Genomic DNA, 23,980 nt, shown 5'->3' with positions numbered 1-23,980 from the left:
TAAATATTTTAAATGACGGGCATGGGAAAGAGGCTTTGGACCTTGCACAGGGTTGCCAGCCTCTAGGTAGTAGCTGGAGATCTGCTGCTATCACAACTGATCTACAGCTGATAGAAATCAGTTCACCTGGGGAAAATGGCCGCTTTGGCAATTGGGCTTTATGGCATTGAAGCCTCTCCCCTCTCCAAACCCCACCCTCCTTAGGCTACCCCCCAAAAATCTCCAGGTATTTCACAACCCAAAGCTGGCAACCCTAACCTCGCACCCGTTTCCAGTAAAGTCTTGCTGGAGTAAAGTGCCTCTGTAAAAGAGCGCTGCTAGGGGTTGGGGCTGGACGCAGGTTATGATTACCTGGGTACAACAGCACTCGGCCCCATGTTGGTGGGGGCAGAGAGCAGATCACATGAAGCTGCCTTCTACTAAATCAGGCCCTTGGTCCATCAAAGTCAGTATTGTCTACTCAGACTGGCAGCAGCTCTCCAGGGTCTCAGGTAGAGGCCTTTCACATCACCTACTTGCCTAGTCCCTTTAACTGGAGATGCTGGGACCTTCTGCATGCCAAGCAGATGCTCTACCACTTAGCCACGGCCCTTCCCCTACAAACAAAATGGTGGGGGTGGGGGGGTCAGGTGGAGACTACATGCCTGTTGAACTCTTTCTAATGCTCCCCATTCCTCTTTCTTTGCAGGTGGACTTTGGCTTTGCCAAAACTCTGAAGCCTGGCGAGAAGACCTACTCCTTCTGTGGGACTCCCGAGTACTTGGCGCCTGAGATCCTGCGCCACGAAGGGCATGACTATGCTGTGGACTTTTGGATGCTTGGGGTGCTCATCTTTGAAATGATTGTGGGACGGTGAGGCTCTTCTCCCCCCGCCCCCCAGAATTGGAGTGGGTTCCTTTCTGAACTGCAGATTTTCTCCCCTTCCCTCTGCATTGCTGATGCTGAGAAATATTAGGAAGAACTTTCTGACAGTCAGAGTGGTTCCTCAGTGGAACAGGCTTCCTCAGGAGGTGGTGAGCTCTCCTCCCTTGGAAGTTTTTAAGCAGAGGCTAGATGGCCATCAGTCAGCAATCCTGATTCTGTGAACTTAGGCAGATCATGAAAGAGAGGGCAGGAATGTTTGTGTCAATGTTTGGCTCTCATGGCCCTTTCTTGCATGCCCAGGGTAGTGCCGATTGCCATTTTGGGGTCAGGAAGCAATTTTCCTCCAAGCCAGATTGGCCAGGGATCCTGGAGGTTTTTTTTTTTTTTTTGCCATCTTTTGGGCATGGAGTAGGGGTCACTGGGAGTATGGGGGAGGTAGTTGTGAATTTCCTGCATCGTGCAGGGGGTTGGACTAGATGACCCTGGTGGTCCCTTCCAGCTCTATGATTCTATGAATGAAGCACTGCAGGCACCAGAGAAACAAAGCCCCCTGTGCATGTGAAGGGTACAGTAGGACCATCAGCTGGCTCTAGCCAAAGCCTCATGTGCCCTTTGCCTGGATCCCTGAGGCTGGAGGGCTGACTCTGTCCCCAGTGAAGCTCACGGTGGTCCCTGTGGCTGAGGGCTCTTACTCCAGCTACGCTGTGCTGCAACTCAAAGGCAGCATTAAGATGGAAACACATTCCTGCACACGCTGAGCAGCTTGCTAGGTTCATGGGAGGGGAGATGGTGGGTGGGAGCGGAGCCTATAATAGCTGCACTTCTGGAGGAGATTGTTTTACCCCCTCCTGTGATGGAAACTTCAGAGTCCTTCCAGCCAATGCCAAACAAGAAGGGTGGGTTTGAGCCGGTCAGGCTGCCCACGGTCGGTCAGCACTAATCCTCCCCTCCCCTCCGTATTTTCCCACAGACCCCCGTTCCACAGTCCTGAGCCTCAAAAGACTTACAGCAAGATCCTGGACGGAGTCTTCTCTTTCCCTGTGTTTGTGAGTGATGCTGCCTGCTCCCTCGTGGCCAAGCTTTGCAGGTGCCTCTCCCCACTGCTACCTGCTCTCCAGGGCTGCAAGGGGATACGGGTGGAACAGATCTGGCCTGGGCAGGGAGGAGCTGGTCAAATGTATGCAACACAGAGGTTCATTCACACAAAGGCCATTTATGCTTGGCAATTAGCAGCGCATTCCAGGCTGAATTGCCCTTGCACACACACACACACACACACACACACACACACACACACATATATATACATATATACATATACTGAACCCTCATTTAGGAAGTGACTGCAACCTGCTTCGCATTTCTTAAGAGCCCCTTTAACGTGACCTTTTGTGTTTGCTCTGCCCCTGCCTCAAAGAATCCCCTCAAGGAAGCATGCAAAATCACAGCCGCGCGTTAGCTATGCAAACAGCGGTTGCTAATGGAAGGAACTAAGGAGTAGGCGAGTGGGGGGGTGGTGGAATTTCTCCTTTTGCTTCGGGACCATAAAAAAGTGACCCTGCATCAATGGCCAAAGCAAACTTGGTGCCATGAGAATGGGCAGTATTGCATGGAGGTATAGGGCAGGAATGTGTTTACCACACCCTGCTTAGATTGCTGCAGTTCAGATGCATAACTGAAGTCATCTAAAGCAGGTGAAAAAGTATATACAGGTTTATATCCCTTATCCGGATATCCGTACTGATCCAAAAACCAGACTTTTTGAGCCGGCATGCACACATTACTCACAGGCCTTCAGCATTTTGCTTTCTGATGGTTCAATGTACACAAAATTATTTAAAATATTGTTTAAAATTACATTCAGGCTATGTGTATAAAGTGTACATAAGACCTACATAAAACATAAATCAATTTTGTGTTTAGACTTGGGTCCCATCCCCAAGATATCTCATTATGTATATGCAAATCTTCCAAAATATGCAAATATTTGAAATACAGACCACAAGTAGTCGCGATAAAGGATCCTCCTGTATTTCAGAGCTCCAGGAAAGGTGAACAAACTGACCTTCCTTCCTCCCCCATTTGGCAGGAGCACTATCGCATCGAGGTAGAGGGCAGGAATGTGTTTGCCACATCCCGCCTAGATTGCTGCAGCTCAGATGCCTGACCGAAGTCACCTAAAGCAGGCGAAACAGTATATTTCAGAGCTCCAGGAAAGGTGTACACACTGACCTTCCTTCCTCCCCTGTTTGGCAGGCGTCGACCAGGGCAGCGGTTGGGGAGTACCAGCAACGGGATCCGGGCAGTTCGGAAGCACAGGTATGCCTGCTGGGCCAGACACTCTCTGCCAGGAACAGGGCTGGTGGTGGCAAAGGGTTTCCAATTCCCTCCTTATGCAGGAAGCTGCTAAGGTTTCGCACGCTATCAGCTATTGTATGCGAGCGATCTTATTAAGAGCCCTTGCGCTACATGGGGTGAACCAGCTCCAGTGGTTAAAGCTTTTCTGAAAATTGCTTTCTTTACTTGAATGAACATTTTCCAGCACATGATTTATACTCGTGGGGGCGTAGCTGGCTCTTTGCTTTGCAAGCGCTAACCTCTCATTTACGCTTACAACAGGGGACATGTGGTTAGCTTAGGTCAGGAGAGTGTTAATATGTGGAAGAGCATAAGAACTACTGGGTAGATCAGGCCAATCGTTCATCTTGTCCAGCAATCAAACCTTGAGCTTTTCAGATGGGTTTAAGGTGGGGGGTGTAGTGAGTTCTAGAACTTGGGGTCTTGTAGGCCACGTAACGCAACCCCCTGATAAAGACATAAGCTGGGGACCCACAAGGAACTTGCGGGGAGGGGAAATGTCATTCCCTTTTGCACTTTCCCTGCTTGCTTTCTCTATGACTCCTTGTGCTCCCCCCCCCACTCTTTTCCCACATCACTCAACCTCCCAGTCTTTTCCTTCAGTCTATTTCCCTCTCTTGCTCCCCCCATCTATTGTCAGGTGCCAGTAGGGGTTGCCATAGCAACCCAAAAATGCTGTCCAAAGTTTGCACAAGCACTGTTGTCACTGGGAAAAGATACTATTCCATGGGGGTGGGTTTAGGTAAAGGTAGTCCCCTGTGCAAGCACCGGGGTCATTCCTCAACCATGGGGTGACATCACATCCCAACATTTACTAGGCAGACAATATTTATGGGGTGGTTTGCCAGTGCCTTCCCCAGTCGTCTACAGTTTACCCCCAGCAAGCTGGGTACTCATTTTACCGACCTCAGAAGGACAGAAGGCTGAGTCAACCTTGAGCCGGCTACCTGAAACCGACTTGTCGGGACAGAACTAAGGTCATGAGCACAGCTTTTGACTGCAGTACTGCAGCTTACCACTCTGCGCCATGGGAGGTTTAAGCCTTCATTTTTCCAAGTTTCTCCATAAACTTGGGGGAGGCCCCAAGGTTTGCTTACACATCTGCACTAGTTCTCAGTGGACTACTGTGGCCTTCTCAACCTGCACACGGATTGTGCTTGGGAATTCATACTATGCCTCATTGAAGCTGGTGGATAGTTTGCAGGAAAGGAAGATATGCTCAATTAGTAAATAAAGGGGGGGGTCAGGCTGTGGCTGGGTGGTAAAGCACCTGCTTTGCATACAAAAGAACTTGCATTTGGTCCATTGCATCTGCAGTTAAGTCTTGGATAGCAAGCCCTGGGTCAAAAAAAACCTTCTTTACCAGAGACTTCAGAGAGCTCCTCCTAATCAGGCTAGACAACACTGAGTCAGGTGGGCAGATCTGCTTCTGTAGAAGGTTAACTTCATATGTTCAATGCTCATATTTAAGGTTGCATAAGAGAAGGAGCCCAAGAGCTGATTGCTGGAAATTCAGGCTGGCTGCGGTCTTGTTGGGGATGGAGGTCCGAGAACTGTTGCTCTGGGAAACGTACAGCAGGACTCCTTAAGGAGTTTGGGCTAGCATCAAGATTTGGGGCAATGTTTGATCTCCTGGCTTATGTGCGTCTCCCCTCTCACGTCTTGCCTCCTTACCCATAGATGGTTTAGCTCCATCTCCTGGAAGAAACTGGCACTGCGTCAGCTCGAGGCCCCCACCATGGCAATGCTTAAGCAGGTATGAGTGGTTTGGTGCGGAGGCTGTACGCGGAAGACACGGAAGGGTTCCTTTGCTGCCGATAGCAGAGAGAACTGGGGTGGGTGGGAACACAGCCCCAGAAAGGAACTGGTCCCAGTTAGTGAAGCTGCCGCTCTCTGGCCTTCGCTACTGTGCCAGGTACTAATTAAAACACTGGAGAGGCAGATGACTGCAACTTCATGGGAAGCAGAGCATCCCACAAGGATGTGCTGAGAAATGACTGAACAGCCAGCAATTCCTGCCAAATGGCCATGGGAATAGGCAGGCTCTCCAAACTGCTACAGGAATCCATTGGAACTGTTTTTTCTAACATAGCGGTTCCTCAGGGGAACAGGCTTCCTCAGGAGGTGGTGAGCGCTCCTTCCCTGGAGGTTTTTAAGAAGAGGTTAGATGGCCATCTGTCAGCAATGCTGATTCTATGACCTTAAGCAGATGGTGAGAGGGAGGGCAACTTGGCCATCCTCTGGGCATGGAGTAGAGGTCACTTCAATCCCACAGAGTCCAATTGCCAAAGTTGCCATTTTCTCCAGGGGAACTGATTTCTATCGCCTGGAGATCAGTTGTAATAGCTGGAGATCGCCAGCCGCCACCTGGAGGTTGGTAACTTTCAGCAAACTAAAATTATATTCATAAAAGTCCTCAGGCTAGAAGTGGGCTGTGAATAACTAACAAAGATGGAATCTCCTCAGTTAAAAGCATAGGTTTTGTTAAAAACTTTCTACCTAGTGCCTAAACAACAGTAAGGGGTTGCCAGAAGGCCTGGAGAAAAATGTTCTGTCCTTTTAAGAGAGGCTTAATGGGATATTACTTACCAGGTGCGACGGGAAGGGGGTGGGATAGAAATGAAATAAATAACTTCCATGTCATTGACCTTCACGTCCTAAAAAAGCTTCCGCTGCCTATTTCCACACATCACACCACTGCTGAAGGAGCAGGATATTCCTTCAGGCCTGTTGGCAATCCTAGACTCAAGGGGGGGGGGATGTTCCAAAGGGGAGGGGCCACCTCTGAGAGAGCTGGCTCTCACCCCTGGGGTTTGTGAGGACAATCTTACTTGATGGGCTGATCTGCACAGGAGAAGGGGGTCCTTCATTTCTTGGTAGTGGACAGTGTCGTCAAGTCACAGCTGGCTTATAGCGACCCCTTGGGGTTTTCAAGGCAAGAGATGTTCAGAGGTCTTCCATTGCCTGCCCCCGTGCAGCAATCCTGGGGGTTCCTTGGCGGTCTCCTGTCCAAGTTGGCAGGGCCAACCCTGCTTAGCTTCTGAGAGCTGACAAGATCGGGCTAGCCCGGGCCATCCAGCTCAGGGCATTTCTTACAGTGTAGAATCACACCATTCCAACGCTTTAATGGCAAAGGTACTTTGGGGGACATCTTCCTTTATTTTTACCCCCTTCCTTCTCCCTACCCCCCTCCATGGCTCAGGTGCTGTCCCATCTACTCCCTGCGTTTTCTCCCCCCCCCCCCCTCCAGGGCTACCCCTACATCAACTTCCGGCGGTATTCTGCTTCGGGGCAGGTGCCCGAAGAGGAGTTTTCCGGCTGGGACGAAGACTTCTGAGCTCCTGGAAGTGATGGACAAAAGGCCTGTCTGGAGGCTACCCCCCACCCCATGGCCTGGATAGGAACTTGGAAAATAGAGCTTACTGGAGTAACCCCAGCAGCCCCCCCCTCCTCCCCCCTCCCCCCGTGGTGGTGATGCTGCTGCTGCTGCTCCCAGGGAGACGGCTGCCCTTGGCTGCCTCCCGGTTGTGCCCGTCCTCTCTCCCTGTCCTTCCCCGTCTCCCTCTGCCTTCTCTGTGAGACTGTGGCAGTGGGTGAAGTCACTGTGAGAGGGGCAGGTCCTTCTGCTTTTTGTGCTGCTCAGTGTGCAGAATAAAGAGTTTTACGAAACTGGGGTGGTCTCGGTTGCTTCGTGCCTGGATCCCAGATGGCTGGCAGTAGGCAGCAGAATGCCCGAACTTTCCCTGCAGGGGGCCCAGGGAGGCTTTGGAGGTCTCCTCAGAGCCTGTTTTGTGTTGGTCTTGTAAGTGGTGTGTGCTGCAGGCATAATTAGAACATAAGGAAAGCCATGCTGGATCAGACCAAGACTCATCAAGTCCAGCAGTCTGTTCACATAGTGGCCAACCATGTGCCTCTGGGAAGCCCACAAACAAGACGACTGCAGGAGCATTATCCTGCCTGTGTTCCAAAGCACCTAATATAATGGACATGCTCCTCTGACACTGGAGAGAATAGGTACGCATCATGACTAGTACCCATTTTAACTAGAAGCCATGAATAGCCCTCTCCTCCATGGACATGTCCACTCCCCTCTTAAAGCCTTCCAAGTTGGCAGGCATTGCCACAATTTAACTATGTGTTGTGGAAGACGGGGCGGGGGGTGGACTTGGGTCAGTATGGGAAGACTTGGTCCCATACCTTTCCTTGGTATGGGAGTTCTTTGCTTCCCCGCCACCCCCCCAGCATCATAGGACCATTCCCCCCTTCAAAAATGGTCTTGAGTTAGCACACCACTGCAATAGGGGAATGGGCAGGATTGCCTATAAGAAGAATGGTTTGTTTTTATATCCCATTTTTCTCTCCCTTTAAGGAGTCTCAAAGTGGCTTACAATCCCCCTCCCCACACTACAACAGACACCTTGTGAGGTGGGTGGGGTTGAGAGAGTTTGGAGAGAACTGTGACTGGCCCAAGGTCACCCAGCAGGCTTCATGTGGAGGAGTGGGGAATCAAACCCAGTTCTCCAGATTAGAACCCACCACTCTTAACCACTACGCCACGCTGGCCCTTGCATTATGGCTCCTTCCACACAGCAAGGATTCTCTGTTGTGTGTCCATTGCCACTTCAAGCACAGAGGCATTTGCTTTGCTTGCCATTGGAGCATTTGCAAGGGACTTCTTTGCACACTTTCTTCCATCGGCTGCCTTTCCCCCTGTAGTAACATCTCAGGGCTTGTTGCCAGCCCCCCTTTAATTGGCACACCCCTCCCTCCCAGCCTGAACGTATGTACTGTATGTGTAACAACGTGAGGAAGTCCCATGAGACACACAAAGGACATGTTTTGTGTCTCACAGAGAATCTTGCAATCACTGGCCATTAACGCACTTCAGACATTCTGCCCTGGGACAGTCTGGAACCTCTGATTCGAATCTTCCCATTGTCCCCACATTTCCTGCTGAATACATGACTCAGCTTCGTGTCTCCAGTTTTGTAATCCTGAATTATAGTTCAATCAAAAACTTCTCACTCTGTCGCCCTTCCCCAGTGCCATTTACTCCTATAGTTTTCTCCTGATAAGTTGTCCAACTCTCAGATATTCCTTTATCCTCTGCCATAACTAGCCTGGTTTCCTGAAAAGCACCCATTTTATGTTATGGGCCAAAAACAGTATAACTAGCCTGGCTTTAGAGCCAGTAATTGAGTCTGACATGGGTTAACGCAGGAGGCTGGAGTTGGTTCCCAGTTCCTTTTAAATTGTCCTCAATGTCATTCAGAAACTAGGAAATGTGAATAAGGAACTGGGAATGAACTGGGAACCAACTTCGGCCTCCTGGTTAACACATGGACTGCAAGCCAGGCTCCCAACATACTAGATCCCTCCTTCTTCCATCTGATTTCTTTGCAGACCAGGCCAGGTATACCTTCACTCCCTTCATTTTCTCCCTTTATTTTCTGACCCACATTGCACACCACAGAAAACTGGTATTTTGCTTCTCTCTGCTATTTAGGCCTCACATTTGCAAAACTGGACACCTCTGTCACAACAGTTCACTTCTCTGTCCCATTTCCCTACATTTACACCTTTAGTTTATAGAGTAACTCTTGCTCCAAACTGGAGTAGCTCTGATTCATTTTCGTTGTTGCTGTTATATTGTTAGTTAGGAATGTGTTATTTGTCTGTGCTTTGATTTAGTACTGCTAGTATTTAGTTAGGATAATTCTCCTTCCCCCAACTATTAAATTCCTCAATAATCTCTATATTCCTTTTTGAATATTTAAATCAGGTCTCTTGTCATCTTTTCCCTACTAAAACATGCTATTCACAGTCACCCCTTTAGGTAAAAGAGCCTGATTTTGGGTTCCCTGCCCAAACATGCAAACTATCCCCCCTGGTTAATCTGAATGTATGTTCAAGTATTTCTGGGGGTGTGGTAACAGGCTCTTTTACAAAACAAATGGTACCCCTATTTATCCGAAAGGAAGACTAGGTTTTTCCCAGGAGCTGTGACAAGACAAATGGGGAAAGGGGGTAATCTTACACTTGCATGCAAGTTGCAGGTATGTACAATAATTTTTTGCATATAATCTCCTTTAGGGGTTATTTAGGGGCATCTTCCTTTCAGGTGCATTCAGTAATTGTTATAGCAATTGTTTATTTCCAGAAAAAGCCATCTGGCAGGGAAAATGGTAACTGTGAAGGGCTGAAAAATGCCACCTTCTGAGCCAGATGGTTTGCTCACTTGCTTGGACTGCATTCTTTCAGGAAAGGTTGTAGTAAAGCAAGTTTGGAGCAGAGCATTGCAAGGGTGGGGAATACCTGGAAAATGAGTGACATTGCATAGATGCTTCCCAAAACCAGTACCCAAGTAGGAAGCAAAAGCAGGGAGGAAAGTCCAGGCAGACACAGCCAATAGTGTAGCTCGGCTCCATAATGTGCTGAGGGAAAAAACCCACAAAATAGCACTAGGTGAAGGAATGGAATGGTAACTGGAAATGATAGCATGTCCATGTGTTTAAAGCACTTACATGATCTTGTAATTGTCACAACAATCCTTTAAGGTAGGCTGATATCATCCCCATATGGCAGATCGAGGTGGGAGGCATCGAGAGGCTTGTCCAAAGGCCTCCTTGCTGCACTAGGGGCAGAGGCGGAACGGGCAGCTTCGTCTCTTAGCCATGATGCTCTTCACACGTTGGGGGACGGTGCCTAGAACAAGGCATTTCTCATGTGCGCTCTCCACCTGTTTTTGCACGTGGAATATTGACACCCACCGTGGGAGCTGAGTGCAGTTAGGCACAGCTTCAAAGGGAAACACTTCAAAATCTTTAAAAAGATGTTGCCTGGGATCAAACAACACCCGGAAACATCTTCTGCTTCCAAGAGGACGAGAGTGCTTCAGCCTCAAGGGTGCTTATCAACTCCGTTTGACTCGTTTCCAAGGTAAACTAAGATTAATAAAAGCTCTCCTTGAAGCAGCTGTCAGATTCCTAAAGGAAAACCTCCCCCCACCACACACACACACACACCATTTTATTGCTGGTAGGCTCCACGTCCCCTTTCTCCAGAGTTTCCAACTAATGCTGGAACTGCCTTGTACACGGCTTGCTGGCTGTCTTGTTCTCATAACCTGTTCTAAGTAGGTCATTGTTGGCACCAGCCCACCTTTGAGGTCCTATTTCTGCCATGCTCTCCTCTACTACTAGGCTTGCCAACCTTAAGGTGGGACCTGGAGATCTCCTGGAATTACATCTGATCTCCAGACGACAGAGATCAGTTGACCTGGGGAAATAGGGTTGCCAACCGCCAGGTGCTACCTGGGGATCTGCTATTACAATTGATCTCCAGCCGATAGAGATCAGTTTACCTGAAGAAAATGGCCGCTTTGGCAATTGGACTCTATGGCATTGAAGTCCCTCCCCTCCCCAAACCCCACCCTCCTCCGACTCTGCCTCAAAAACCTCCCGCCGGGGGCAAAGAGGGACCTGGCAACCCTATGGGGAAAACAGCTGCTTTGGAGGGTGGACTCTATGGCATTATATCCTGCTGAGGTCCCTCCTCAGGCTCAACCCCCCCCAATCTCTAGGAATTTCCCAACCCAGAGCTGACAGCCCTATCTACCACCCTTCCCCTCCACATCTGTCCCTGAAAGGAACAACAACGGTGGTAGTTACCATTCAGCGTCTACCAATTCCCATCCCTCGACCTTCAAAACACCCCCCTTAATGTTGAATTACCCCCCACACACACACCTCAAAATGTTTATGGCGAACCAAGGTGCCTGGGTCACCTTCCTCTGCCCCATCTTTCTCCTTGATGACCCACCCATTGTTTGGGGCATTTCCTCCGCTTGCTTTCTGCTGTACCACCAGAGGATGCTCTTAACAATTGGGAACAGCCCACCAGTGCCAAAGCAGGTAGAAAATGCAGGGGAAATGGGGGCTGAGGGGAGCGGACAGGAAAGTGCCCGGCACCCTCCACGAGTGGGAAAGCTCCCCTGCCAATGCGCACCCCTCTGCATTCACACTGGCGGCAAAAGCAACAGCCTTGCTATGTGGGTGCAGCCATTGTTGATCTTGTCCAATGCCTCCATGTTAGGGTTGCCAGGTCCCTTTTTGCAACAGGCGGGAGGTTTTTGGGGCAGAGCCTGAGGAGGGCGGGGTTTGGGGAGGGGAGGGACTTCAATGCCAAAGAGTGCAATGGCCAAAGCGGCCATTTTCTCCAGGTGAACTGATCTCTATCGGCTAGAGATCAGTTATAATAGCAGAGGATCTCCAGCTATTACCTGGTAGTTGGCAACCCTACTCCATGTCCCCTAGATCCTTTCCCCTCCCAGCTTCTGGCTGCCATCATTCCTTACCACGTTCCAACATGCTGTTTACCTCTTCTACCTACTGCCTGCAGAAGGTTTCCTTCCACCCTCTACCTCTCCACCCAAGAGTTCTGTTTGTTCCCATCAGCTGCTTCTCTTCTACACGCCACTGAAAAGTCTCTCATCAAAATCCAGGGAGATTTTTTATTTGCTGAAAAATGTGATGAAATCTCAACCTAGTGGCTCCTTTGGATGCTGCTGTTCACCTTCTCCTGCTTCAGCATCCTTCTGTCCTCGGTTTCTGTGACTGTCAGCCTGTTCTTTTCCAGTCTACTATGCCTTGGTCTTTCACAGAGGGATGCTGTTTGCCTCGCTCTGATGTGGTCCCCTGGAGTGCTGTTCTTGGCCTTTTTTTATTTGCCATTGGGTGACCTCATCAAACACCAATTTCAATACCGATACTTTCAATCAAACCCAGAACTGGTGTTGTCAAATCTCTCCCCCAGCTTTGAACTTTCTCTCAATCTGTCTAACCCTGTATCTCCAATAATTGGTCTGATATTTACACTTCAATGTCTGTCTGCCATCTCAAGCTCATTATCTCCGAGACTGATCTTGCCTCCTAAGCCTTCCTTTCTTTGCACAATATTTATCGACAGCATCAACAGGCATAAAACCCTGGCTTTCTGTGACTCTCGCTTTCTTCGTGCAGGCCCAGACCTTAGTAGAAAAGCCCGCCACCCCCACAAAAAAACTCACTTTCCCCCCCTTGACAACTGCCCTCTCCTCCTCTCTTGTCTTCTGTTGCCCCTCATCCATCTTGACCTTCATCCACCTTCTCCCTGCCACCATGAGATGCCCCTTCTTTCTCTGGCTTCTTTGCTCTTTGGTCTAAGGTAGACTCTTCTTCCTTACCTTCAAAGCATTCTATGGCTTGGCAACTAGGGTTGCCAACTCTGGTTTGGGCAATTGCTGGAGATTTGGGGTGGAGCCTGGAGAGGGCAGGGTTTGGGGAGGGATCTCAGTGGGGTATAATGCCACACAGTCCACCCTCCAAAGTGGCCATCTTCTCCAGGGGAACTGAGCTGTCTTGTCTGGTCAGCCACTGTAATTCTGGGAGATCTCCAGACCCCACTTGGAGGTTGGCAACAATGCTTGGCTCTCCTCAGCTCTCCCATGATTATCCCCATATGTGCCTTCGTGTTGGTGATCTCTCCTGCTCCCTCCAATGACTACCCTTTCTCTCCTGGGGCCCCTTATGCGCAGAACTGTCTCCATCTTTCCTGTCCCTCTGGTACAATCTCTTATACTTTCACGCACACCTCACGCTGAAATGAAGGGAATAAATGCAACTCTGGCTGAAGCAAAGCAACTCACCTAGGCAAATGCTTTGCACAGGTAGCAACCCAATTCAAAGTCCCCATGGGAGGGGTTTTTTCTGCCTTGGCCAGAGTTGCGCAAGCCTTACTGGAGTGAACACTCTCTTCCCCTATCCATCCGTTCTTTATGTGAAATAGTACATGACAGCTTCCCTGGGCCAGACTTCTGTCATCTAAGAAATAAAAGACCAACCGAAATAACACAACGCTACTTAATCTCGAAATTTTGCATGCTGTTCCTTCTTCCATACAGGGATCTCCCACCCACCCCAGTGTGAACAGTGCAATGACCTTGCTCTTTGGAATCATCCAGATACAATTCATCTGGTTCCCCTGCTGAACCAGAGCAAATAAAAACCTAATTTTCTCCTGTGCATCAGGAGAAACTGCAATATAGTTGTGGGCAAAACATCCATGTGGATGCTCTGTCTGCAACCAATATGGGGGGGGGGGTTAATCTCCACCTTCACAATGGCAAAATTAAACTCCCCCTTCAGCCTTTTAAAGGGCTTTTTTGCTTTTCCAACTGAGCTGTGCATGTGGATGCAGCATGTGAGGTTTTGTGGGTCTGAATTAACAAGGTTAATTGGTGCATACCTTTTGTTTTGTTTTTGCTATGGACTAACCTAGCTAACTACTCCCCCCCCCCGCCCCATAATCTCAGGCGCTCCTTTGTGTTTTTCTGCCTTCAGAGGTGAGGCGGCTGGTAGTCACAAAGGACAGGGCCTTTAAGTGGTTACCTTCCCGCTAGGGAATGTCCTTCCCTTTTGACCCTGCATTGTGGTTCTATTGTTGAAACACCTTTCAGAAGCAAGTCAAGACTTCTTAAAGGTTCTGCTTTTTTACCGTCTTATAGTAGTGCAGCAGCGGTGTGTGTTCTGTTGTGGTGGTGGTGCTGTGTTAAATTTTATGATTTTGCTAGCTGGGATGGGAGATGTCATGAATTATGGGGTACTGGGAGCTACACAACCGCTGTACACTTCAATGGCACTATTCAAATTAAGACGCAGTCATAGGGTTGCCAGGTCCCTCTTGGCCACCGGCGGATTTTGGGGGCAGAGCCTGAGAAGGGTGGGGTTTGGGGAGGGGAGGGACTTCAATGCCATAGAGTTCAATTGCCAAAGCGGCCATTTTTCTCCAAGTGATCTGATCTCTATCGGCTGGAGATCAGTTGAATTAGCAGATCTCCTGCTACTACCTGGCAGTTGAGAAAACATACAGCACTGGCTCATAAGAACAACTAGCAAGTTCTAATTACAATCACTTTTACTCAAGATTCAGTATAGAAATACTACAAAAATACTACAAAAAAAAGGGGGGAAATAAATGTGAAGCCACAAAGCCGGTTACATCACCGGAATAATTCAGCAAGTACAAATACCCAGTTCAACCAATTGAAAAGAAAAGTCCAATTCCTCTCGTTCTTATAATCCACAACTTCTGATGAGATTCAAGGAGAATTCACGTGTAGATCAGTTCATCAAAGTAACATCTTCTACGCTGATATTCAATGAAACGAAAAATGGTGGCAAAAAGAAGCTCAAAATCCAACTCCGATGGTTTCAAAGGTCAAAAAATGCCAAATCATAAAAATTCAGTGACAAATTGAAAATCAGTGACAAAACGACACTTCCGGATACGTGTTCGTTTCGCTCAAAAGCTTCATCAGTTGTTGTAATAATTATATAGGGTCAAAGACCTCCTGCAGACCAGCAGACCAAACGCGTGTCTCACCTCGATTGAGGGCTGGAACAGTCTTCAGCCATGATGCTACTCCACAGGCCCTTAGCTCGATGCAATTACCACTTTGTTTTGGGCTTTGCTGTGCTACTCTACACAACCCCAGGGTTAGGTTGTGGAATATGTCAGACTTTTTTGGGGGGGGGGGAGTCCACCCTTGATGCTGGCAGAGATGCTTCTGAACTGAGAGAGGGCTGCTTGTGGGTTGAAAAGCCCTAGCTAAGCTCCCTAAAATCCACACTCAGTATGAATCATGCAGGTAACTTTTCTTTGGGCTCACCAGCTGGGGCAGCCACCCCCCTGCCCCCAATCTTAACCCTGTAAGAGTGTTATTGTTTTAAGCATGTTTGTATTTTCAGTAAATATATATATATATATAATTAATTGGCTTTGCCTGTGCCTTCTATAAAGTTTGTATCTCCAGTACCTGGCTTTAAATTTTATGGTACACATGGCCCGCCCTGACCAAGTGGCATTTATGTCATCTCCGGCCCTCATAACAAATGAGTTCGACACCCTAGGTCTAAGGACGCATTACTTTACCCCAAGGGAAGTCCCTGGGTCAAGTAGAGACGCATGTTTGATGCTTATCAGGTTTGTGAGTTGGCCTACTTTGGATTGGGGCCACAGCCTGTGGAAGAAGGAGTTTAGAACCCCTCCTGTGTCATTTTCCTGACTGAAATGGCCCCGTGGAGCTGCTATTTGCCTCACTGAATGCTGGACACGAACCGATGAGATACGCATTGTTTCCAGGAGGGGGGAGATGAGGACCCTGGGGCAGTTCACTACATCTCATAAGCCATCCCTGGCAATAAAGATGTTTTGGTATCTGAGTGAAAAACAAAATCTAAACTTGTGCCTCCAAATGGCACCAAGTTTGTACACTTCATCCCAGTGGGGCTTCTGAGTTGTTTTCTGTTGACCAGAAACAACGGGTTGAAATTAAATCAAAAGAGTTTCCATCTAGACATTAGGAAGAATTTTCTAACTGTTAGAGCGGTTCCTCAGTGGAACAGGCTTCCTCGGGAGGTGGTGGGCTCTCCTTCTTTGGAGGTTTTTAAGCAGAGGTTAGATAGCCGTCTGTCAGCAATGCTGATTCTAAAACCTTAAGCAGATGATGAGAGGGAGGGCATCTTGGCCATCTTCTGGGCATGTAGTGGGGGTCACTGGGGGTGTGGGGGGAGGTAGTTGTAAATTTCCTGCATTGTGTTGGGGGTTGGACTAGATGACCCTGGTGGTCCCTTCCAACTCTATGATTCTATGACTAATTAACAAGGGCCCTAATCCACCAGTTCCCCTGCAGAAACCCCACTTGGATGAAGGGGGCTGGGAAACAGCACCGTCAGTCCATCCATCTTCCCCATCTCTTATTTGACCTCCCCCCACCAAGGATCAATGTTGTCAGAGAAGATGGGTCCTAGTGCCCAAAGACCCCAATTCTTTCCTGATTTGCAAGGAATACATGCTTTTTTTTTGCCCTCAAGTTGCAGCTGACTTAAGGCGATTGTGAGGGTCTCTGTCTTTGTGTCTCTGCTTTCCATCACCTGCGGTGTTATCAGTGAACTCGTAAAAGCAGTTCACACCTTCTGGTCTCAGGCGCCAGGCCTGATGGCCCATGTATCTTCCCCCCCGCTGTTCTTCCTGCCAGTACTCCCTCAGGCCGGTGCGGCCTTGGAAGTGTGATAGCCGCACCAGACTTCCTGGGATCCGTCTGATGTTTTGTATTATGCCAAGCTTGTAACTTCCCATAACAATAAGTGTGAACCCCAGTGCCCCAGTGCCCTGGAGTCAATATATTCTGTAAACCCGTATAGCCCCTCACTTGCAACTTTCTACCTGTGCCTGTCTCATCTCCTGAAGGCTTCAATAAATCTATTGTTTCTGTATCAACGTCTGAGCAACTGATTTGGAGAAGCAAACTCAGAGAGGGGGATCTCTCACATTAAGTTGCAAGTCCTTGCCTCTCGGACTGCAGCTGTACCGCTTTGGACAGAATGTCAGCCGACGAGGACACCATACCTAACCCCGATGCCCCCAAGGAACCGGACGAGCCGGAGAAGCCGGACCCGAAGGAGGAGGGAGCCAAGCCAAAGGAACCGAAGGGTCGCGCCCCCGACCAAGATCGGGACGGACGTCCCCGGGGGCTTACTTATTGGCTGGACTCTCCCAAGGGCTGGTCGCTCTCGCGGACTGCGGCGAAGGATCGCCGGTTGGCCTTCCCCAGCACGGGACTCGAAGGGGACCCGGCCCGCAAAGAGGCCCTCATGGAGGAAGAACGAAAGCAGTGGCAGGAAGACCGCCGGGCTATGCAGGAGCAGATGGAGATCATGCAACGCGTAATGGGTGAGATGGCCACGACCCTAGATGCGCTGAAGTTGCAACCTCCAGCCGGTGCTCCCCCAGACGGGGCGCCGGTAGTTCCGCCCGCAACCCCTGCCCCCCCGGCCCGTCGGGACCTGAAAGTCACGTATGACGGGTCGGGAGACCAGTTGACCTTTTTTATGGTCCAAGTAGACATTTTTATGCGGGAACAAGGCCGAACCTTCGTTTCTGAGGAGTCCCGGGTGCAGTACGTGGCTTCCTTACTGCAAGGGGAGGCGGCTGCCTGGATGGTGTTGCAGTATGAACTCCGCTCGCCGGTGCTGCGAACCCTGGACGAGTTCATGGTAGCACTCCGAAACCGTTTTGAGGACCCGACTCTGGGTGAGCGGGCTAAAGCCTCCCTGATGCAACTGCGCCAAGGGACTAAGTCGGTGGCGCAGTATGCAAGTGAGTTCCAGTCACTGGCTAGCCGAATTCTGGACTGGAGTGAAGCTACCTTGGTACAATGTTTCAGGGAGGGTCTCAACCCAGACCTCCAACATTGGGCCTTCATGCAAGGGAACCCCCCGGATGTGGAAGGTTGGGTTCGCCATGCTGCTGACATCGAGAATCGCAAACAACTCCTGAACTTGTCCAAGCAACGGCTTGGGCGAGACCCCAGGCCCCGAGGTGACCGTGGCCGGGAACTCCGGCAAGGGGGTGGCGGGGGTCTCTCGGCCGCGGAACGCCGCAAGCGGTTCGAGGCCGGCGTCTGCCTGATCTGCGGGGGAAAGGGTCACTTTGCATCGCAATGCCCCTCTCGCTCAGGCCGTCCGACCCCCCCCCGCCAAACCCAGGCCGAGCCGACGAAACCGGCCGCCGACAGCCAGCCTCGCCGCAGAAGTGGACCACTGAGCCGGCGCTCCGGCGCACCCTCCGCTCTCCACGCGCGCCCCCAGGATGGGGCATCCGACTCTACGGTCCCATCGGGGTCCCGGATTACAAATACCGTCTTTGATTCGGACGGCTCCCCGGAAGCCACCACCCCGTCCCCCTCTTCCAGCGAGGAGGAAGAGTGGGAACAGCCGGCAAAAAACGCCGTCGGTCTGCTGTAGAGGGGGCTCCGCAGCAGACCGTCCCTATCGTTGTGCAAGGAGCTCCACCGATGGTAAGCGCCCAAGAGGACAATGTATTTGTGCGTGTTCATCTGTCCCTACCCAAAGGGGGTCCCCCGTTAGAGGTCCCCGCGTTGGTCGACTCGGGGTGTGCCCGCACCATGATAAATGAGGAAACTGCCAAGAAGTTGGGTGTCCGGCGCAAGCGGCTTCCGGGACCCCTCCGTTTTTCCCAAATGGACGGGAGTGACTTTAAACGGGGCCCTGTGACCCACAGAACTGCAGCCGTGATTATGTCCGTGGGGGAACATTGGGAACGGTTGTATTTCACCATCGCCCCTATTGTAACCCCTGTGGTGTTAGGGATGAACTGGTTAAGGGGACACAATCCCTCCATTGATTGGGTTAAACGGGTGCTTTCCTTCCCCGAAAACCCCTGTGGGTTGCATGACAAGGAACGGGTACTCAGAACTCCAGCCGCCGCACTGGTAGGGTCCCCCGCCCCAGTCTCTCCTCAATTACCCTCTGAGTACTCGCAGTTTACTGATGTTTTCGATGTTAGAGAGTGCGACGAACTGCCTCCCCACAGAGAAACGGACTGTGCCATCGAGATTGTAGGGGAAGGCAAGCTGTCTAAGGGAAAGGTTTACCCCATGAGCCCTAGTGAAAAGACTGTATTGCGAGACTATCTGGATGTCAATCTGGCGAGGGGTTTCATACGCCCCTCCAAGGCTCCTTATTCAGCCCCAGCTTTCTTTGTAAAGAAAAAGACGGGAGATTTAAGACTGTGTATTGACTTTCGCAGACTGAACGCAGTCACCCAGTCTAATGCTTACCCCCTCCCTCTTATTCCTGACCTTCTAGCACAATTAAAGGAGGGCCGAATCTTCACCAAACTGGACTTGGTAGAAGCCTACCACCGCATTCGCATCAAAGAAGGAGACGAACCCAAAACGGCCTTTTCCAGTTGTTTTGGGATGTTTGAGTACCTGGTCATGCCGTTCGGACTTTCGGGGGCTCCGAGTGTCTTTATGCAATTAATTAATGAAGTTTTGCATGATTTACTGTTTCGGGGGGTGGTGGTATTTCTCGATGACATTCTTATTTACTCTGAGACCATGGAAGAACATGTGCGCCTAGTGCGAGAAGTGCTCCAGCGGCTGCGGGAGCACAAACTGTATGCTAAGGTGTCCAAGTGTGAATTCCACCAACCTTCTATTACATTTCTGGGGTATGTGATTTCCCACCAAGGGTTGGAAATGGACCCCGCCAAGGTCCAGGCGGTGCGGGACTGGGAAACCCCCACTACCCGCCGCCAACTTCAACAGTTTTTGGGGTTTGCCAACTTTTACCGGAATTTCATTCCCAACTTTGCCCAAGTTGCGCTTCCCCTCACTGCCCTGTTGCGTACCAAGGACAGGGGGGCTAGCGCCGCACTCCCCTCAGCCCGTCTGCAATGGTCTCCCCAGTGCCAGCAAGCTTTTGAACGTTTAAAGCTACTTTTTTCATCCGAACCCGTTTTGGCTCACCCGGATTGCACCAAGCCCTTCGTGGTGCAGGTGGATGCCTCGGATGTAGCCATGGGCGGGGCCCTATTGCAGAGGGATGAGGGGGGACGGTTGAGGCCATGCGCCTACTTCTCCAAGAAGTTTTCCCAGTCCGAAATCAACTGGGCCATTTGGGAGAAGGAGGCAGCAGCGGTCAAACATGCCCTTACCATATGGAGACACTTCTTGGAGGGGGCCGAGCTGCCGTTCGAAGTGTGCACAGATCACAAGAATCTTGAGGCTCTCAAGGGAGCTAGAAAACTCAATGCCAAACAAATTCGGTGGGCCCAATTTTTTGCAAAATTCCGGTTCACCCTCAAACATGTCCCTGGCAAAGAAAATGCCCTAGCTGATGCTTTGTCACGACTTCCCCAGTATCGCAACGATTTCGATCGCCCCGTCGACTCCCTGTTCACTCCCGAACAGCGAGGGGAAGTCCCTGGCTTGGCCGTCACCACCCGATCCCAAGCCCGCCAACCGGAGACCCCCCCTACGCTCAAAGGTATCCCGGAAGCATTCCAACAGCGACTCCGGGACGCCTCCTTACAGGAGGAGGAGCACCATCTCCTCCCCACTGGCTTGGAACGAACCAACACTTGGTGGGTGCAAGGGGGGAAACTATATGTCCCATCTTCCCTTCGCAAAGAAGTATTGGGACTTGTACATGGGGCCAGGCTAGCGGGTCATTTTGGTTTCATAAAAACGCTTCACCTGGTTCGAAGGCAATTCTGGTGGCCCGGTATGAGATCTGATGTAGAGTTGTATGTGCGCAGCTGCCCCACCTGCGCCACAGCCAAGAAACGGATGGGAAAACCCCCGGGGCTTCTCAAACCGCTTGAGAACCCCTCCCGTCCCTGGGAAGTCATCGCCATGGATTTTATCACCGACCTACCTCCAAGTCGGGGGAAAACGGTTCTCTGGGTTATCACAGACCTCTTTTCCAAACAGGTTCATTTCGTTCCATGTGCAGGTCTTCCTTCAGCCCAGGGCTTAGCTAAACTGTTCATCACGCACGTCCTCAGGCTACACTCGATCCCGAGGAAGGTCCTCTCCGACCGGGGGGTCCAGTTTGTTGCCAAATTCTGGCGGGCTTTCCTAAAGTTAATGGGAGTGGAGGAACAGGGCCTTTCTTCCGCCTATCACCCCCAAACGGATGGTCAAACGGAACGAGTAAATGCGGTAGTAGAATGTTATTTGCGTTGCTATGTAAATTTCCACCAGGACGACTGGGTCGACCTGCTGCCATTTGCCGAATATGCGTACAACAATGCGCCTCATTCCTCTACCGGCTTTAGTCCCTTCCAAGTTATATACGGGACGGATTTTGGCCCTTTCGGTTCTGCCCCCGTCTCGCCAGAGCTCCAGTCTACCCCTGATCTTCAGGAGTGGATTCAGGTGGTTAAATCCACCTGGCCATGGTTGCTCAAAAATCTGGAAAGGGCAAAAAGCAAGTACAAGGAACAAGCAGACAAACACCGGTCTCCGGGATGGGAACTCAAGGTGGGGGAGCAAGTCTATCTGTCCACCAAAAACCTCCGCTCTCTTCGCCCCTGCAAAAAACTGAGCGACCGTTATGTAGGACCTTTCCCCATTACCAGAGTAATCAACGAGGTTACCGTGGAACTGAGTCTCCCTAAGACTCTCAAGGGAGTTCATCCAGTCTTCCATATAAGCCTCCTCAAACCTTATGTAGCAGCTCCCCAGTTCCACCCCCCTCCCGCTCATGAGATTCCTACCGTAGTAGGAGGGGATACCCATTTGGAAATATCCAAGGTTTTAGATTCCAAATGGAAGAAAGGGAAACTGTTTTACTTTGTTCGCTGGAAAAACCTTGGCTCCGCTCATGACGAATGGGTGGCCGCACCCCACATGGCAGCTCCTCGCTTGGTCCGAGAATTCCACCTCGCTTATCCCGATAAGCCTCGTCCTCTCGGAGGGGGGCCTTAAGGGGGGCAGAATGTGAGGGTCTCTGTCTTTGTGTCTCTGCTTTCCATCACCTGCGGTGTTATCAGTGAACTCGTAAAAGCAGTTCACACCTTCTGGTCTCAGGCGCCAGGCCTGATGGCCCATGTATCTTCCCCCCCGCTGTTCTTCCTGCCAGTACTCCCTCAGGCCGGTGCGGCCTTGGAAGTGTGATAGCCGCACCAGACTTCCTGGGATCCGTCTGATGTTTTGTATTATGCCAAGCTTGTAACTTCCCATAACAATAAGTGTGAACCCCAGTGCCCCAGTGCCCTGGAGTCAATATATTCTGTAAACCCGTATAGCCCCTCACTTGCAACTTTCTACCTGTGCCTGTCTCATCTCCTGAAGGCTTCAATAAATCTATTGTTTCTGTATCAACGTCTGAGCAACTGATTTGGAGAAGCAAACTCAGAGAGGGGGATCTCTCACAGCGATCCTGTAGGGTTTTCAAGGCAAGAGACGTTCAGAGGTGGTTTGTCACTGCCTGCCTTTGTGTAGCGACCCTGGTTTTCCTTGGCGGTTTCCCAACCAAATACTAACCAGGGCTGACCCTGCTTGGCTTCCGAGATGTGATGAGATCAGGCTAGCCTGGGCTATCTAGGTCAGGGCATGTCAACTAGGGTTGCCAACCTCCAGGTACTAGCTGGAGATCTCCTGCTATTACAACTGATCTCTAGCCAATAGAGATGAGTTCACCTGGAGAAAATGGCTGCTTTGGCAATTGGACTCAATGGCATTGAAGTCCCTCCCCTCCCAAACCCTGCCCTCCTCAGGCTCTGCCTCAAAAACCTCCTGCCGGTGGTGAAGAGGGACATGGCAACCCTAATGTCAATATACTTATACAGCTCCAAACGAAGGAAACAGCACAAAGATTTTTTTTTTTTTAAAAAAGAGTTGTGTTTCTTTATTCAATAATTATAACTGTAGCTGAGTTTGGCCATTACACAGGGTAGGCACAAAGAAGGGAATCCACAAGGATTGTAAAAAGTTGGGCACCATTCTCTTCCTCTAGAAACCGTTTCTTCACTGCTTCTCTCTCTCTCTACCAACAGTCCTCCTTTTCCTCTCAACAGTCCTGTGTAATAGGGAGAAAAGCCAGGATCTGGCCCCTCGGTGGCAGGCAGGGCCTGACTTTGCAGTGGCTCCGCAGTGGCTAGATAAGGCAGCCCAAGCTGTGAGGCGTGAGCAGCGCAGGAAGTTGACTGGCTGGTGACGCAGTGAGGTGGCGGCGGCCCGAGGGAGGGAGTGTGCGGTTTCTCCAGGGTACGACAGACACTGATAAATAACAGAAAAGGCCTTTCCCCTCCCCACACCCACCCTGGAATGCATTCTGTTGGGCTGGACGGCTGCACTCCCACCTCCCCTCCCTTACCTCCAGATAGGGTTGCCAACCTCCAGGTAGTAGCTGGAGATCTCCTGCTATTACAACTGATCTCCAGCCGATAGAGATAAGTTCCCCTGGAGAAAATGGCTGCTTTGGCAACTGGACTCTATGACATTGAAGTCCCTCCCCTCCCCAAACCACGCCCTCCTCAGTTTCCACCCCAAAAACCTCCCGCCGGTGGGGAAGAGGGACTTGGCAACCCTACCTCCGGACCGGGAGGGGTGACGTAGCCGGGAAAGAAGGTGCTGGCTTTGGTGCTCTCGCTCTCCTCACCTCACACAGCCGCACTGGCAGAGCGTCGGGCTGGCAGAGTCTCTGTGTGGTTTTCTGCCGTGTGGCTGGGAAGGGGGAGGTAGGTGGCAGCGAGAGGTCCTAGAAGGGCGGAGGGGGCCTGGCACTGCAGCGAGGCCCTCCCTTTTCCTTGGGGCTCCTGCTCCCAAGCTGTGACCTTAACGCTGGGCTGCTGGAAGTTCCCCAGGCCCCCAGCTCAGAAGCCACAGGAAAGGAGGTCATCTGGGTCAGCAAGCCAAGAAGTTCCTCTTTGGTCCCTTTCTAGGCTGAGCTGAGGGCTCTCCCCACCTTCCGCCTAGATCCCCTCCGCCTCCTCGTAGAGCAAGGCTCCGCTAAAGACGGTCAGTGGTTCATCCAGAGAGCGGGCCAGCCGGCCGGAAACCAGATCCACGCAGAGGGTCTCGCCAGCCTCCATGGGGACGACGAGGGTGAAGACCGCCAAGGCGCCTGTGCTTGGCTGGATTTCAGCCACAGGCTTGTTCTCCAGGCCTTCGGGCTGATACCCGGCTGAGTCGCTGCGGGCGATTGCCTGGTTGGAACGGGACAGCACCGCCTCGATCTTCTCGCCCCTGTGACCAGTCAGGATGGCGCTGACCAGGTAGCGGCCTGAAACAGGAGCCGTGAAGATCCCTGGAGGGACAAGAGGTGAGGAGAATGCCCAAGGCAAAGAGGCAGGGGTTACTTTTTTGTTGTTCCACTGCTGGGGTCAGGGCAATTGCTGTGCCCTC

At 50.9% G+C, this 23,980-nt stretch overlaps 2 protein-coding genes across 2 annotated transcripts in view; one reads left to right on the top strand and one right to left on the bottom strand.

Annotated features, from left to right (window-relative positions):
• Positions 1-6,672, top strand: part of LOC130480341 (cGMP-dependent protein kinase 2-like) — a 31,797-nt gene extending 25,125 nt beyond the window's left edge. The window contains exons 16-20 of the mRNA XM_056852823.1: positions 689-852; positions 1,835-1,951; positions 3,121-3,183; positions 4,903-4,978; positions 6,473-6,672. Coding sequence (XP_056708801.1) covers positions 689-852; positions 1,835-1,951; positions 3,121-3,183; positions 4,903-4,978; positions 6,473-6,559 — 507 coding nt within the window. The 3' untranslated portion in view covers positions 6,560-6,672. The remainder of the gene's footprint in view (positions 1-688; positions 853-1,834; positions 1,952-3,120; positions 3,184-4,902; positions 4,979-6,472) is intronic.
• A 16,701-nt stretch (positions 6,673-23,373) lies between these two features.
• EMILIN1 (elastin microfibril interfacer 1) overlaps positions 23,374-23,980 on the bottom strand; it is a 138,503-nt gene continuing 137,896 nt past the window's right edge. Inside the window, exon 9 of the mRNA XM_056852368.1 lies at positions 23,374-23,882. Within this exon, the coding sequence (XP_056708346.1) occupies positions 23,548-23,882 (335 nt within the window). The 3' untranslated portion in view covers positions 23,374-23,547. The remainder of the gene's footprint in view (positions 23,883-23,980) is intronic.

This window comes from Euleptes europaea, chromosome 7 (assembly GCF_029931775.1).
Source record: "Euleptes europaea isolate rEulEur1 chromosome 7, rEulEur1.hap1, whole genome shotgun sequence".
In the NCBI taxonomy this organism is placed as follows: domain Eukaryota; kingdom Metazoa; phylum Chordata; class Lepidosauria; order Squamata; family Sphaerodactylidae; genus Euleptes; species Euleptes europaea.
Note: the sequence above shows the minus strand (reverse complement) of the source record. Positions and strands in the feature narration are given on the sequence as shown.